Source organism: Prionailurus viverrinus, chromosome A3, assembly GCF_022837055.1.
Source record: "Prionailurus viverrinus isolate Anna chromosome A3, UM_Priviv_1.0, whole genome shotgun sequence".
In the NCBI taxonomy this organism is placed as follows: Eukaryota; Metazoa; Chordata; class Mammalia; order Carnivora; family Felidae; genus Prionailurus; species Prionailurus viverrinus.
The window spans coordinates 79914108-79931276 of record NC_062563.1 but is presented as its reverse complement, the minus strand read 5'-3'; the positions used below and the strand labels follow the sequence as shown (position 1 = coordinate 79931276).

The following is a 17169-nucleotide window of genomic DNA, read 5'->3' as shown; positions in this document are numbered from 1 at the left end:
GAGACAGAGCATGAACGGGCGAGGGGCAGAGAGAGAGGGAGACACAGAATCGGAAACAGGCTCCAGGCTCCGGGCCATCAGCCCAGAGCCCGACGCGGGGCTCGAACTCACGGACCGTGAGATCGTGACCTGGCTGAAGCCGGACGCTTAACCGACTGCGCCACCCAGGCGCCCCGGAACTTTTTTTTTTAAGTTTATTTATTTTGAGAGAGAAAGTGTGAGTTGGGGAGGGACAGAGAGAGAGGTAGAGAGAGGAATACCAAGCAGGCTGTGCACTGTCATTGCAGATCTCAATGCAGGGCTTGAACCCATGGACCATGAGATCGTGACCTCAGCTGAAGTCGGACACTTAACCGACTAAGCCACCCAGGGGCTCCTAAAATTAGAACTTTGAAACAAAATTGATGTTGATTTGGATTTCAGGGAGGCTTCTTAGTATTGTTCATAATGTTGTTACCTATAGGTCTATGTTAACTCTATATACTACTAAAGATGAGATTTTTTTTTTTTTTTTCCAACGTTTATTTATTTTTGGGACAGAGAGAGACAGAGCGTGAAAGGGGGAAGGGCAGAGAGAGAGGGAGACACAGAATCGGAAACAGGCTCCAGGCTCTGAGACATCAGCCCAGAGCCTGACGCGGGGCTCGAACTCACGGACCGCGAGATCGTGACCTGGCTGAAGTCGGACGCTTAACCGACTCCGCCACCCAGGCGCCCCAAGATGAGATTTTAAAGACACCTTAGAATAATGTCTTCATGTATTAAGAGTAGAAACAAGAAAGGATAAAATAGTTCTTTTGAGGAGTGAAAATAGAAGTAACCAAGTCCAAGAGGTGACGTTTTGCACATCAGAATAGAATTCTGTTAAGACATTTTCTAGCTGTGTTCATGTTAGGCACTAGAAATCTTGACTCCAGTCTAATATTCCAGCATGGTTGATCTGGCCCATGAATCTTTAATACCACAGGTGTTCTTACATTCTGGACTTGTTGAAGACAGAAGGTTTGTTGAGAATAATTTAAAGCTTTACCTGTGGCCCTGCTAGTAGAAGCTCAGGAATAAATTTAAGTTTAGTATACTCGCTTTGACAGGTGTTTTGACCTGTCTTAGGACAGTTTTTGATTAGTTGGAAATGTTCTGAGAGTTTTATGTGATGCTCTCAATCAGTTGTTTTCGAACTTCATTTCAGCAATGGAATTTACATAAAGCAAGCAGGTAACAGCAATGAATGGCAGGTTTCTTTGGTAGTGTTTTTCAGATGAAAGTATTAAACTTTCTGATAGAAAGATTTTCATTGTGACTAAAAAATACAGAATATACAAAATATAGACTTAAAAGAGCCTTGAACCTCTCCTTTCTCTATCATCTCAGAAAAACCATTGTTAGGAAATTAATTCAGATTATTTCCAGACATATAAAAAGTAAAGAAAATCAGATCAAGTTCGTAAATCCTAAGTTTTAAAAATGTAATACAAGGCAGTATCTTTCGATGCCTGTACATGTGGACCCACCTTAGCTTTTTTTTTTTTTTTAAACTTTTTAAATGTTTATTTATTTTTGAGACAGAGACAGAGTATGAATGGTGGAGGGTCAGAGAGAGAGGGAGACATAGAATCCGAAGCAGGCTCCAGGTTCTGAGCTGTCAGCACAGAGCCTTACGCGGGGCTCGAACTCACAGACCGTGAGATCATGACCTGAGCTGAAGTTGGAAGCCCAACCGACTGAGCCACCCAGGCGCCCCCCACCTTAGCTTTTTAAAGGAATAACTTAGCATAAAAATCAATTGCTTAAAATATATAATTTAAATATGTTTTAGTAAGTTTACAGAATTGTGTTACCATTACCTCATTGCATTTTTACAACAGTTCCATTGTCCCAAAAAGATGCCTCGTGGCATTTCACCTTATTTTTGAAAGCTGTATAAGACCCTAGATGGTTATATCACATTTTAGCCATCCAGTTGATGGATATTTAAGTTGTTTCTAAGTTTGAGATATTATAAATAATTTCAGGTAAGCATCATTAAACTTTTCTAGCACTGCTTTTATTAGTTGTTAGGATAAATAACCAGAAGATGAATTGCTGGGTCAAAGAGAATGTGCATTTTAAATGTTGGTAGATATGGCCAAATTGCCCTCCAACAAGGTCATACCTGTTCATATTCTCGCCAACAGTGAATGAATATGCTATCAGGTAGTTTAAATCATATGTATACAAAGCACTTTGTGGAATTTTTAGGTAAAAATTAAGTGGTTTTAAAATGTTATAATCTATTTTTGTGACAATTATCCCAATTCTTTATGGAGACATTTTTTATTGAAAAGGCAATATATAGTATATAGTGTAGAGAGATTTCTTTGCAGAAGACTTAAAATACATATTAGAACTGAACCGTATAAGCTTCAGTTAGGAATATCATTATTCATGATGAGAAACAATTGCAAAAACCTGTTTCATGTTGTGTAAACTCAATCTATAGAATATTGTCTTTTTTTGAGTATATTTGATGCAGAAATTGTATTTTTTTCTTCAGAGATTATTATCTTGTAGGGTGACCTAATTGTGTTTACTTTGTTTTTTTAAATCAGGATATATCAACCCAAGAAAGCAACATATTAGGGGCATTCTGTGATATGAATGTAAGTGTTTATGTTTTTCTTATTCTCAGGTTTATGGAAAATTCAGTTTTTTATTCATATAGGTCTTTGAGTTTATTTTTATATTTGGTCAGTATCTTTTCCATTTTGGTAATAAAATGAAAATTATTCCTGATGAGTTTAAATTTTTTTTTCCCCCTCAGGATGTAGAAGTACCATTGCATTTGCTTCGTTATGTATGTTTGTTTTGTGGGAAAAATGGCCTTTCTCTCATGAAGGATTGCTTTGAATATGGAACTCCTGAAACTTTGCCATTTCTTATAGCACATGCATTTATTACAGTTGTATCTAATGTAAGTATTGTTTGGAATTGGTTTTAATCTTGGGAATTAATGGCTTTAATAACATGAGTTTTATGTCCAGAAAAACAGGTTTTGAGTGGCTTGCATGTACAAGAATTTTTTTCCTTGGGTTATATTTTGAAAAAAATTGGGTACAGAAGCCTTTATAAAAGGTCTTATAATAAAAATGGAATTTGTATAAAGTAACTAATTTAAGTTAAATAAGTAAATTTAGACCTTTACTACTTCTGTGAACAGAAGTCTTATGTTAATTTTACTTTCCTTGCCTGTGATTTTGTACTGGGAAATTTTTGGCATTTTAGACTTTTAGTTACAAGATTGTTTGCTTAGGGTGCTACTACAGTGTGCCTGACTTTCTTCTGTATTAGAAGACTTAATAACATTTTTCTACATTTGTAAAGAAGATAATTATTCTGTGTTGTAAATGTCAGTTATTGTGAAGCACAGTAAGTGTGGAAGCAGAGATACTTTGTTTTATTGAACTTTCTTTTTTTTGAGCTTCCCAGATACTGAGAGTTTTACAAAGGGATGGTTTGTGGCAACCTGTGTTGAGCAAATCTATTGATGCCTTTTTTCCAATAAGTGGTTCACTTTATGTCATTCTTGTAATTCTTACAACATTTTAAACTTTTTCATTATTTTTATATTTGTAATGGTGATCAACGATTACAAATCACTAACCATCATAGGATGGTTAGTGTTTTTTAACAACAAAGAATTTTAATTAAGGTTTATACATTTTTTTTAGGTATATTTTTTCACATTTACTAGACTACAATATAGTATATACACAAGTTTTATATGTACTGGAAAACTAAAAAATTAGTTTGACTTGCTTTATTGTGACATTAGCTTTATTGTGGTGGTCTAGAACTGAACCTGCAGTATCTCCAATGTGTGCCTATAATGAAATTCAATACTGTTTCATAGGCATATTCACCGTTTGGTTATTTTATGAGAAGTACTTTTTCACGTCGTTTACTTGTTTTAAAAAATCACATTGTCTGCTTTTCCTTACAGATGTGTGAAGATTCCTTATGTTTCATATGCAAATCCTTTGTCTGACATACATATATTGCTAGTATCTTCTTCCAGTCTATGGTTTGCTTTTCATTCCCCTGTGTCTGTTAAGAGCTATTATTCCTCAATCTTAATGGTTTGTAATTTATCAAAGCTTTTTTGTTAGGGTTGTGTTTTCATTTGTGGATGAAAAAGTCTTCTCACCCTAAGGTCATGAAGTTATTTTCTGATATTCTGGAAGTTGTATTGTTTTTCTTTCACATTTTGATTACAGCTCGATTGGAGTTGATTTTTGTGTATGGTGTGGGTGGTCAAGATTAATTTTCTTATAGACAAACACTGGTTCTAGCAGTTCAACAAAGACCGTCCTTTATTCTTTGTTTCCCAGTATAATTTTTGTTATAAATTAGGTGTGTTATGGGTCTGGGATCTCTAGCATATTACATTAGTCTCTTTGCTTAATCACATCATCTTAATTTCTGGAGCTTTATAATAAGTCTTGCTATCTAGTAAAGCAAATTCTACTTTCCTGTCATTCTTTTACGTTTTTGTTTTTGTTTTTGTTTTTTTAGGTGTAATTGACATATAGCATTATATTAGTTTGAGGTGTAGAATGTAATAATTAATTTGTATATATTGCAAAATGTTTGCTACAATAAGTAGTTAACATCCAACACCATTCATGGTTAACAAATTTTTTTTTCTTGTCCTGAGAACTTTTAAGAACTATTCTTACTTTCAAGTATGCAATACAGTATTGTTAAGTACAGTCACCATGCTGTACATTACATTACCATACCCCGTCATTCTTAAAGAGTGTTTTGTCTCCTCATGGACCTTTCCATTTGGAATCAACACCTAAGCTCTGCACATAAACATTTTGGGTTGCCATGAATCTATACATCATTCGGAGAGAACTGTCATCTCTTCAGTATTGAGTCTCCTTATCTGTAAATATGGTAAATGTGTTTTTATTTGCATGTTTTAAATTTCTCTCATTATGATTTTTTGTATTTATGTGTGGAGGTATTAATGTGCCTTTTTTAAACAATTTTTATTTTTTTTATTATTTTTTAAGTTTATTTTGAGAGAAAACATGCACGTGTGTGGTGGGGGGAGGGACAGAGAGAGAGGGAGACAGAGAATCCCAAGCATGCTCCATGCTGTTAGCACTGAGCCCAATGTGGGCTCGAACTCATGAACTGGGGCTTGAACTCACAAACCAGGAGATGATGACCTGAGCTGAAACCCAGAATCAGACGCTTAACCAACTAAACCACCCAGGCGTCCCTCTTCTGCCCATTTTTAATTGTGTGTGTGTGTGTGTTGAGTTGTGTAACTTTTTTTTTTTAATATGAAATTTATTGTCAAAGTGGTTTCCATACAACACCCAGTGCTCATCCCAATAGGTGCCCTCCTCAATTCCCAGCACCACACTCCCCTCCCTCCCACCCCCCATCAACCCTCAGTTTATTCTCAGGTTTTAAGAGTCTCTTATGCTTTGGCTCTCTCCCTCTCTAACTTTTTTTTTTTTTTATTTCCCCTCCCCTGTGGTCTTCTATTTAGTTTCTCAGGATCCACATAAGAGTGAAAACATATGGTATCTGTCTTTCTCTGTATGACTTATTTCACTTAGTGTAACATGTTCCATTTCCATCCATGTTGCTACAAAAGGCCATATTTCATTCTTTCTCATTGCCAAGTAATATTCCATTGTGTATAAAAACCACAATTTCTTTATCCATACATCAGTTGATGGACATTTAGGCTCTTTCCATAATTTGGCTGTTGTTGAAAGTGCTGCTGTAAACATCAGGGTACAAGTGCCCCTACGCATCAGCACTTCTGTATCCCTTGGGTAAATTCCTAGCAGTGCTATTGCTGGGTCCTAGGGTAGATCTGTTTTTAATTTTTTGAGGAACCTCCACACTGTTTTCCAGAGCGGCTGCACCAATTTGCATTCCCACCAACAGTGCAAGAGGGTTCCCGTTTCTCCACATCTTGGCCAGCATCTGTAGTCTCCTGATTTGTTCATTTTAGCCACTCTGACTGGCATGAGGTGGTATCTCTGTGGTTTTGATTTGAATCTCCCTGATGAGTGATGTTGAGCATCTTTTCATGTGCCTGTTGGCCATCTGGATGTCTTCTTTAGAGAAGTGTCTATTCATGTTTTCTGCCTATTTTTTCACTGGATTGTTTTTTGGGTGTGGAGTTTGGTGAGTTCTTTATAGATTTTGGATACTAGCCCTTTGTCTGATAGGTCATTTGCAAATATCTTTTCCCATTCCGTTGGTTGCCTTTTAGTTTTGTTGATTGTTTCCTTTGCAGTGCAGGAGCTTTTTATCTTCATGAGGTCCCAGTAGTGTGTATGTGTTGAGTTGTATAAGTTCTTCTTTTTTTAAGTTTTTTTTATTTTTGAGAGAGACAGAGCGCAAGTGGGGGAGGAGCAGAGAGAGAGAGGGAGACACAGAACACGAAGCAGGCTGCAGCTCTGAGCTGTCAGCATAGAGCCCAATGCAGAGCTTGAACTTGGGAACTGAAAGATCATGACCTGAGCCAAAGATGGATACTTAACTGACTAAGCCACCCAGGCGCCCCATAAGTTCTTTACATATTTTGGATATTAACTCTTTTTAATTTAATTTTTTTTAATGTTTATTTTTGAGAGAGACAGAGACAGACCAGAGGAGGGGCAGAGAGAGAGGGAGACACAGAATCTAAAGCAGGCTTCAGGCTCTGACCTGTCAGCACAGAGCCTGATGTGGGGCTCGAACCCACGAACCTTGAGATCATGACCTGAGTTGAAATGCTTAACCCACTGAGCCACCCAGATGCCCCTGGATATTAACTCTTTATCAGATATGTCATTTGCAGATATCTTTTCCCATTCAGTAAGTTTGCCTTTTTTAGTTTTGTTGGTTGTTTCTTTGCTGTACAGCAAAGAAGTTTGATGAAGTTGTAATAGTTTATTTTTGCTTTGGTTTCCTTTGACTCAGGAGACATATCTAGGAAAATTTTGCTATGGCCGATGTCTGAGAAATTACTGCCTGTGGTCTTTTATAGGATTTTTATGGTTTCAGATATCACATTTAGGTCCTTAATCCTTTTCGGGTTTATTTTTGTTTATGATGTAAGAAAGTGGTCCAGTTTCATTCCTTTGCATGTAGCTACCCAGTTTTTGCAACACCATTTGTTGAAGAGCTGTTTTTTCCCCAATGTATCTTCATTCCTCGTTTGTCAAAGATTAATTGACCCTATAATCGTGGGTTCATTTCTAGGCTTTCTATCCAATTCCATTGATTTGTGGGTTTCTTTTTGTGCCAGTACTGTATTGTTTTGATTACTACTGCTTTGTAATACAACTTGAAGTTTGGAATTGTGATAACTCCAGATTTGTCTTTCTTTTTCAAGATTGCTTTGGCTATTTGAGGTGTTTTGTGGGTGCATACAAATTTTGGAATGTCCTAGTTCTGTGAAAAATGCCATTGGTGTTTTGATAGTAATTGTATTAAATGTGTAGATTTCTTTGGGCAGTATGAATCCATGAGCATGGAATGTCTTTCCATTATTTTGTGTTAACTTGAATTTATCAGTGCTTTATAGTTTTTGGAGTATAGGTCTTTCACTTCAGGTTAAGTTTATTCCTATGTGTATTTTATTAATTTTGGTGCAGCTGTAGATGGGATTGTTTCTCTTAATTTTTCTTTCTGCTGCTTCATTATTAGTGTACATAAATGTAGTCAGTTTCTGTACATTGATTTTGTATCTTGCAATTTTATTGAACTCTTGTTCAGTTCTGTTACTTTTTTGTGGAGCCTTTAGGGTTCTGTATATGTAGTATCATGTCATCTGCAAATAGAATTTTACTTCTTCCTTAACCAATTTGGGTACCTTTCTTTTTCTTCTCTGATTACTAGGATTTCTTTCTTTTTCTTTCTGCCTTGCTTTTCCTTTCTTTCTTTCTTTCTTTCTTTCTTTCTTTCTTTCTTTCTTTCTTTCTTCTTTCCTCTTCCTCCCTCCCTTCCTTTTTTAATGTTTGTTTAGTTTGAGAGAGAGAGAGTGTGTGTGTGTGTGTGAGCAGGGAAGAGGGGGAGAGAGAGGGGAGAGAGACTCTCAGGCCAGCTCCGTGCTGTTAGCACAGAGCCTGGTGCTGAACTCAAGAACCTTGAAATCGTGACCTGAGTCGAAATCAAGAGTTGGACGCTTAACCGACTGAGCCACTCAAGCACTCTTGGTTGCTAGGATTTCTACTACTATGTTGAATGAACGTAGTGATAATGGACATCCTGTCTTGTTTCTGACCTTAGGGGAAAAATTCTCAGTTTTTCACCACTGAGTCTGATGCTGGCTCTCTGGGCTTGTTTGTTTAATTTCTTTTAAATGTTTTATTTATTTTTGAGAGTAAGAGCACAAGCAGGAACAGGGAAAGGACAGAGAAGGAGAGAGGGGGGAACAGAAGATCTGAAGTGGGCTCTGCACTAACAGCAGCAAGCCCGATGCGGGGCTCCAGCTCACAAACTGTGAGATCATGACCTGGGCTGATGTCGGATGCTCAGCCAACTGAGCCACCCAGGTGGCCTGGCTCTGAGTTTTTCATATAAGACCTTTATTATGTTGATAATATATTCCCTCTAGACCTGCTTTGTTGTAGTTTTTTATTGTGAATGAATGTTGTAATTTTCAATAGAAGGAGAGAAACCATTTAACAATGATATGTTTTTTATCCTTTCTCATTGATTGATTTCATGTGTCAGATTGATTGATTTATGAGTATTGAACCATCTTGCATCCTGGAAATAAATCACACTTGATTGCAGTGTATGATTTTTTTATTGTATTATTTATTTGGTTTGACAATAATTTTGAGGACTTTTGCATCTATATTCATGAGGGAGATTGGCATATAATTCTCTTTTTTTTGGTGGTGTCTTTGTCTGGTTTTGGTATCAGGGTGATATTGGCGTCATAGAATGTGTTTGGAGATTTTCCTCCCGCTTGTATTTTTTGGAATAGTTCCAGAAGAATAGGTATTAACTCTTATTTAAATGTTTCATAGAATTCATTTGTGAAGCCATCTGGTCATGGACTTTTGATTTTGGGGAGTTTTTTGATTACTGATTCACTTCATTGTTGGTATATGGTCTTTTAAAATTTTCTGTTTATTCCTTCTTTAGTTTTATACAAACTGTACAAATACAGTTGTTTGTATTTCTGTAACATTGTTATTTCTCTTCTTTTATTAGTGATTTTTTTTCTTTGAGTTTTCTCTCTCTTTTTTTTAGGAGTCTCCCTAGGGGTTTATTAATTTTGTTGATCTTCTCTAGGAACCAGCTCCTGGTTTCATTTCATTGATCTGTTCTATTGCTTTTTTAAATTTGTGTATCCTTTATTTCTGCTCTGATCTTTATTATTTCCTTTTTTTTTTGGCTGGGTTTAAGTTTTGTCTGTTTTTCTAGTTTCTTTAGGTGTAAAGTTAGGTTGTTTGAGATTAGTCTTTCTTCTTGAGGTAGGCCTGTATTGTTATATACTTTCCTCTTACTTTATTTTATTTTAAAATATTTTGTTTTTAAGTAATCACTATACCCAACGTGGGGTTTGAATGCACAACCCAGAACTCAGCAGTCGCATGCTCCACCAACTGAGCCAGTCAGCTGCCCTTCTATACTTCCCTCATAGAACCACTTTTGCTGCATCTTCAAGATTTTGTTGTGTTTTCATTTTCATTTGTTTCTGTGTAATTTATGATCTCTTTTGTTATTTTTTGGTTTACCTGTTATTTAGTAGCGTGTTATTTAAACTCCTTCTATTTGTGATCTTTGCAGATTTTTTCTTGTGGTTGATTTCTGTTTTCATAGCATTGTTGTTAGAAAAGATGCGTGGTATGACTTTGATTGTTTTGAATTTGTTGAGATTTTTTTTGGCCTAATGCGTGATCTGTTTTGGAGAATGTTCCATGTGCCCTTATAAATAGTGTTCATTCTGTATTAGGGTGGAATGTTCTGAATTTGTCTATGAAGTCCATGTCCAGTTTGTCATTCATTGCCACTGTTTGCTTGTTTATTTTGGATGATCTATTTATTGATGTAAGTAAGGGGTTGTTAAAGTCCCCTACTACTATTACTGTCATTTGTTTCCTTTGTTATTAACTGTTTTATGTATTTGGGTGCTTTCAGGTTGGGTGCATAAATATTTACAATTGTTATATCCTCTTGTTGAATTGTCCCCCTTTTTATTATATAGTGTCTTGGTCTCTCATTATAGTCTTTGTTTTAAAGTCTTATTTTGCTGAGTATTCTACCTCAGCTTTCTTTTGACATCCATTTGCATGATAAATGTTTCTCCATCCTCTCACTTTTAATCTCCAGGTGTCTTTCAGTGTGAAGTGAATCTCTTATAGTCTGTATATAGATGGGTCTTTTTTTTTTTTTTTTTTTTTTTTTTTGGTCTATTTCATCAGTTTGGTCTTTTGATTGGAGTGTTTAATCCATTTACATTCAAAGTAATTAATGATTAGCTGAACTGAAGCTTTCAGGTTTGGCCAATTTATCTATATATATGTACCAACATATTCTCAAACAAGACATCTAAATTATTAGATAAATATTCTTTTTATAGTAATTCCACACCTCTGTCCATTTTGCATACAGGTCACCTGCACTAATTTATGACATTCTTCATACTCTTGAGACTCTCCATAGGGGTTCACTAATGACAGTCCAGGTGTGAGGAATAAAACTTGGTTTCCCTGCTAAAAACAAAAAACAAAAAACAAAAAAAACCAAAGTAATTATTGATAGGTATGTATTTATTGCCATTTTGTTACTTGTTTTGTGGTTTCTGTAGATTATTTCTTTCTAAAATTTTTTTCTTTACTTTTGAGAGAGAGACAGAGTACATGGCGGTGGGGAGGTGCAGAGGAGAAGGAGACAGAATCTGAAACAGGCTCCAGGCTCTGAGCTGTCAGCACAGAGCCTGACGCAGGGCTTGAACCTGCGAACAATGAAATTATGACCCAAGCTGAAGTTGGACACTTAACCATCTGAGCCACCCAGACACCCCTCTCTAGATTTTTTCTGATCCTTTCTTCCCTTGTGCTCTTTTCTGGTTTGTTGGCTTTAGTGATATACCTGGATTCCTTTTACTTTATTGTTTACATATTTACTACTGGTTTTTGATTTGTGGTTCCCATTAAGTTTGTATATAACATCTGTGTATAGCAATCTATAAGTTAATGGTCACTTAAATTTATTTTTTTATTTCAACGTTTATTTATTTTTGGGACAGAGAGAGACAGAGCATGAACGGGGGAGGGGCAGAGAGAGAGGGACACACAGAATCGGAAACAGGCTCCAGGCTCTGAGCCATCAGCCCAGAGCCTGACGTGGGGCTCGAACTCCCGGACCGCGAGATCGTGACCTGGCTGAAGTCGGACGCTTAACCGACTGCGCCACCCAGGTGCCCCTAAATTTATTTTTTTAGAGAGATAGTGTGCACATGTGCAAGCAGGGGTGGGGCAGAGGGAGAGGGAGAGAGAGAATCTTAAGCAAGCTCCACACCCAGTGTGGAGCCTGACACAGGGCTTGATCTCACAACTGTGAGATCATGACCTGAGCTGAAATCAAGAGTCAGACACTTAACTGAGCCACCAGGTGCCCCAAGTTTATTTTTTTAATGGTTTTATTATTATTACTTTTTTAAATTTTAGGTTCCCAGTCTAGTTAACATACGTTATTCTGTTAGTTTCTGCTTAAGTTTAAATCCGTTTTTACTCTTCTTCTCTTGACGTTTTAGGTGTATGATGTAAATATTCCATCCTTTTATTTTATGAATCCCTTGACCAGTTTTTATGGAAATACTTATTTTTATTGCTTTTGTGTTTGTTTGTTTTTGTTTTTACTTTTCATCCTCTCACAGCCTTTCCTTGTTACTCCAAGAGCCCCCTTTCTTGTAGATCTGGTTTAATGGTCATAAAACCCTTTACTTTTTCTTAGAGAAACTATCTCTCCTGTTCTGAATAGCAGAGCACTTTGAATATATCATGTCACTCCTTTCCTGTCTACAAAGTTTCTGCTGAAAAATCTGGTGATAACCTTATGGGTTTCCCTTGTATGTAACTGTCTTTTGCTGGTTTAAACATTTTTTCTTTATTGCTACTTTTCGCCATTTTAATTAATACGTGTCTTGGTGTGGACATCTTTAGGTTGAATTTTAGGGGGAATTTGTGCCTCTTGGATTTGGATATCTGTTTCCTTCCCCAGATTAGGGAATTTTGCAGTTATTATTTTTTAAATGAGTTTTCTGCCCCTCCCATTGCTCTTTATTCTTCTGAGAGCCCTATAATTCAAATGCTAGTAACACTTAATGGAGTCACTGCGTTCCCTAAGTCTATTTAGTTTTCATAATTTTCTTTCCTCTTTTTTGCTCAGCTTAGTTACTTCCCATTACTGTCTTCCAGGTCATTAATTCATTCCTCTGCTTCCTCTAGCCTGCTGTTTATTCCATCAAATGTATTTTTAATTTAATGTAATTTAATCTTGATCTCCTAATTGGTTCTTTTTTATCTCTGTGTTAAGGATCTCACTGATATCCCCCACTCTTTTCTCAAGTCCAGTGAGTATCTTTATGATCATTACTTTAAATTCTGTATCAGGCATATTTCTTAAGTCTGTTTCACTTTGGTCTTTCTGTGGTTTGGTCCTGTTATTACATTTGGGAGATATTTCTGTCTCTTCATTTTGTCTCATCTCTTGTATCTGTTTTTCTGTATTATCAATGTCAGTTCTTTATCTTGCTCTTCATAACAGCCTTATGAAGAAGAGGTCTTGTAGTGCTTTGCAGTGCTGTGCAGTTCAGAGTCCCCTATTCTCCAGGGCCTGGTCCTTTTAGGTGTGTGTCCTATATGTGTTGCATGTGCTCTCCTATTGTGTCTTGGTCTCTTTTTCCTTCAGTACAGTTATCTGCAGATGCTGTCTTTGTGTATTGTGGTGATGTTTGGTCCTCAATGGGGGCTGGGCACATTTTAATAAAGTGTGGGAAATGACATTTGCCCCTGCAGCCACCTCTTGAACTGAGGTTCTGCAAAACGGGCAGCTGATTGGGAGATGTGTTGGCCAGATACATGCACTGGTATGTTGGGGTAGAGGCCTACAGCACTGGGACTAAGGGAATGTGATGGGGAAGGGTGGGTCTAGCAACATGTGGGGTGTGGGGTGGTGGTAGGCAGCTTGGTGCAAGTAAGTTAGGTAATGATTGTTGGCCCCATTTCAGGTTTCTGCAGCTGCCTGTATGCTGGGTGATGGGGGGAGGGAAATGGTGCTTGCCAGCTCCTCTGTTCCTGGAGGGGTCTCCTTGTGGTGACTGTCTCTCTGGCCATGCTCCAAGATGAGCAAATCACTCCCACTCCTGTCTGTTTCCAGTGTCTTTCAAATTTCTAGTTTTGTGCTGTATCTGCAGGGCTATTTGTTATGCTGTCTCTTTAAGGGTGGGGACTTTACTTCCTAATGCCATTTGGGCTCTCCTTTGGCTGAGCCCATTGAGTTTTAAAATTCCAGGCATTAAGTTACCCTGGTTTTAAGAACCCCCAAAATTCAGCCTCTCTTCCTTTCAGAGGCAAATGTGTGAAAGTTTTTTGTCCTTCTCTGTGCTGACTCCTTCCCCAGTATGGTTAGCTCGAAGACCATGTCTTTGCCCTTCCTGGTCTCTTCCCTACCTTGAGTTGTGGAGTTTGTTCTCCCAGTGTTTGGTTATTTTCTGGGTTATATATGCTGTGTTATCTAGTTGTATCTGTGAGGCTATATGATCTTAGAGTCCTCCTACTCCATCATCTTCCCAGACTTCTCCAAGGTGTTACATGTCTTTATTAGATTTTTTTGTAGACATAAATTTTTTTGATACTTGTTTAAGGAGAATATTTTTGAAAACTTTATTTAGTATTTGTTCCTGGTAAATCAGAAAACATATGCTTATATATAATATGGGTTGTGTGTGTACATGTATATATGTATGTATATTAATTACTTGTATTAACTTTCTGTGCAGCATTCTTGACAAACCATTTAATTCTAAAAACACTTACTGAAAGTTGTTTTGGATTGTTCTGTTCACATAATCATATTATCTCAGAGTAATAATATTATTTTTAATTGAACTATAATTGACATACAACGTAACATTAGTTTTTAGGTATACAGTATAGTGATTTGACAAGTCCATATATTACGCTATGCTCACCACAAGTATAGCTACCATCTGTCGCCGTACAATGCCATATAATATCATTGACTATATTCCCTATGCTGTTCCTTTTATCCTTGTGACTTACTCATTCTGTAAGTGGAAGCCTGTATATACCACTCCTCTTACCCCATTTTGCCCACCCTCCCACACTCTCCCCTCTGGTAACCATCATTTCTCTGTATTTATGGGTCTGTTCCTGGTTTTTGTTAGTTGGTTTACTTTGATATTTAGATTTCACATGTAAGTGAAATCATAAGATATTTTTGTTTTTCTGTCTTCTATCATTTAGCATAAAATGTTCTAGGTCCATTCATGTTATTTATGGGAAGATCTCATTATTTTTTGTTGCTGAGTAATATTTCATGGTATGTACATGTATATGTGTGTATAATTAATTCTTTGAGGAACCCCTATACTGTTTTCCATGGTGGCTGCACCAATTTACATTCCCACCAACAATGCATGACGTTTCATCTTTTTCCACATTGTCACAAATGTGATTTCTTATCTTTTTGATTGTAGCTGTTCTGACAAGTATAAGGTGATAACTCATCGTGGTTTTGATTTGCATTTCCCTGACGAGTAGTGATGTTGAGCATCTTTTCGTGTGGCTATTGGCCATCTGTAGGTCTTCTTTGGAGAAATGCCTGTTCGGATCCTTTGCCCATTTAAAAAAAAAAAAATTTTTTTTAATTTAAGTTTTATTTTTGAGAGAGAAAGAGTGAGTGGGGTAGGGGCAGAGAGAGAAGGAGTCACAGAATCCAAAGCAGGCTCCAGGCTCTGAATTGTCAGCATAGAGTCCGACATGGGGCTCGAACTCATGAACCATGAGATCATGACCTGAGCCAAAGTTGGACACTCAACTAACTGAGCCACCCAGGTGCCACCTTTGCCCATTTTTAATCAGATTATTTTTTGTGTTATATGAGCTATTTAGATATTTTGGACTTTAACTCTTTATCAGGTATATCATATACAAATGTCTTCTTCCATTCAGTAGGTTGCCCTTTAGTTTTGTGAATTGTTTCCTTCACTTTGTAGAAGCTTCTTATTTTTGTATAATGACAGCAGTTTATTTTTCCTATCGTGGTTTTTTTTTGTTTGTTTTTTTTTGTTTTTGTTTTTGTTTTTTTTTTTTGCCTGAGGAAACATATCCAGAAAAATGTTGCTGAGAACAATGTTCAGGAGATTACTGCCTATGTTTTCTTTTTCGGAGCTTTATGGTTTCAGGTCTCACATTTAGGTCTTTAACCTATTTTGAATTTATTTTTGTGTATGGTGTAAGAAAGTGGCCCAATTTCATTCTTTTGCATATAGCTGTCAGTTTCCCCATTACCATTTATTGAAGGGACTTTTCCTCATTGTATGTTTTTGCTTCTTTTGCTGTGGATTAATTGACCATATAAGTGTGGGTATTTTTCTGGGTTCTCAATTCTGTTCCATTGATTTATGTGTGTATTTTTGTTCCAGTGTCATACTGTTTTGATTGCTACACTTTGTAATGTATTTTAATATCTGGGATTGTGACACCTCTAGCTTTGTTATTTTTTAAGGTTTCTTTGCCTATTTGGGGTCTTTTGTGGTTCTATACAAATTTTGGAAATATTTATTATTGTTCTGTGAAAAATGTAGCTGTTATTTTAGTATAACAGCATCTGTGGATTGCCTATGAACATTTCAACAATATTCATTCTTCCTACCCGTGAGCATGGAATATCTTTTTATTTGTGTCATTTCAATTTTTTTGTCATTGGTTTTTTTTGTTTTTAATTTCTAAAAAATGTTTCGTGAGAGAGAGAGAGAGAGCGTGAACAGCATGCAGAGAGAGAGAAGGAGACGCTGAATCTGAAGCAGTCTCCAGGCTCTGAGCTGTCAGCACAGAGCCCACTGTGGGGCTTGAACCCATGAACTGTGAGATCGTGACCTGAGCAAAGTCAGATGCTAAACTGACTGAGCCACTCAGATGCCCCGTCATCAGTGTTTTGTAGTTTTCAGAGTAAAGGTCTTTTAGCTCCTTGGTTAAGTTTATTCCTAGGTATTTTATTGTTTTTGGTGCAATTGTAAATCAAATTTTTTGTTTGTTTTTCTTCTATTTTGTTAAGTTAGTCTTAGTTTTAATTCTTCCGTTTTAGTCTTAGGACTTTTATTTACTTTCTTAACTTTTGTACTATCCAGGACCTTCAGGTCAATTTGAATTAAAGACATTCATGATTGCTCCTAGTTTTAGAAGGAATTTTTATTTTTATTTATTATTATTATTATTTTTTTTTTTGAGAACGAGAGCACAAGCAGGGGACAGGCAGAGGAAGAGGGAGAGAGAGAGAGAATTTTTTTTTTTTTTTTTTTAATTTTAATTCTCAAGTTAGTTAACATACAGTGTAGTCTTGGCTTCAGGAGTAGAACCCAGTGATTCATCTCTTATATCTGACACTCAGTGTTTCATCTTTCCCCTGTGTTCATCTGTTAGGTTCCTCAAATTCCACATGGGTGAGATCATGATATCTGTCTTTCGTTGACTTATTTTGCTTAGCATAATACCCTCCAGTTCCATCCACATTGTTGCAAATGGCAAGATTTCATTCTTTTTGCATTGCTGAGTAGTATTCCATTGTATATATACCACATCTTCTTAATTGGGCATTTGTGCTCTTTCCATAATTGCCTATTGTTGATAGCACTAGTGTAAACATTGAGGTGCATATGCCCCTTTGAATCAGCATTTTTGTATCCTTTGGTTAAATTCCTAGTAGTGCAGTTGCTGGGTTGTAGGGTAGTTCTATCATTAATTTTTTGAGGAACCTTCACAGTTTTCCAGAGTGATTGCACCAGTTTGCATTCCCACCAACAGTGCAGTAAGGTTACCCCTTCTCCACTTCCTCGCCAACATCTGTTGTGTCCTGAGTTATTAATTATAGCCATTCTGACCTGTGTAAGGTGGCAACTCATTTCTGGTT

At 36.8% G+C, this 17169-nt stretch overlaps 1 protein-coding gene across 2 annotated transcripts in view; it reads left to right on the top strand.

Annotated features, from left to right (window-relative positions):
- Positions 1-17169, top strand: part of USP34 (ubiquitin specific peptidase 34) — a 250473-nt gene that overhangs the window by 61157 nt on the left and 172147 nt on the right. For both annotated transcript variants that reach the window (XM_047854424.1, XM_047854423.1), the window contains exons 4-5: positions 2589-2639; positions 2801-2950. In XM_047854424.1, coding sequence (XP_047710380.1) covers positions 2589-2639; positions 2801-2950 — 201 coding nt within the window. The remainder of the gene's footprint in view (positions 1-2588; positions 2640-2800; positions 2951-17169) is intronic.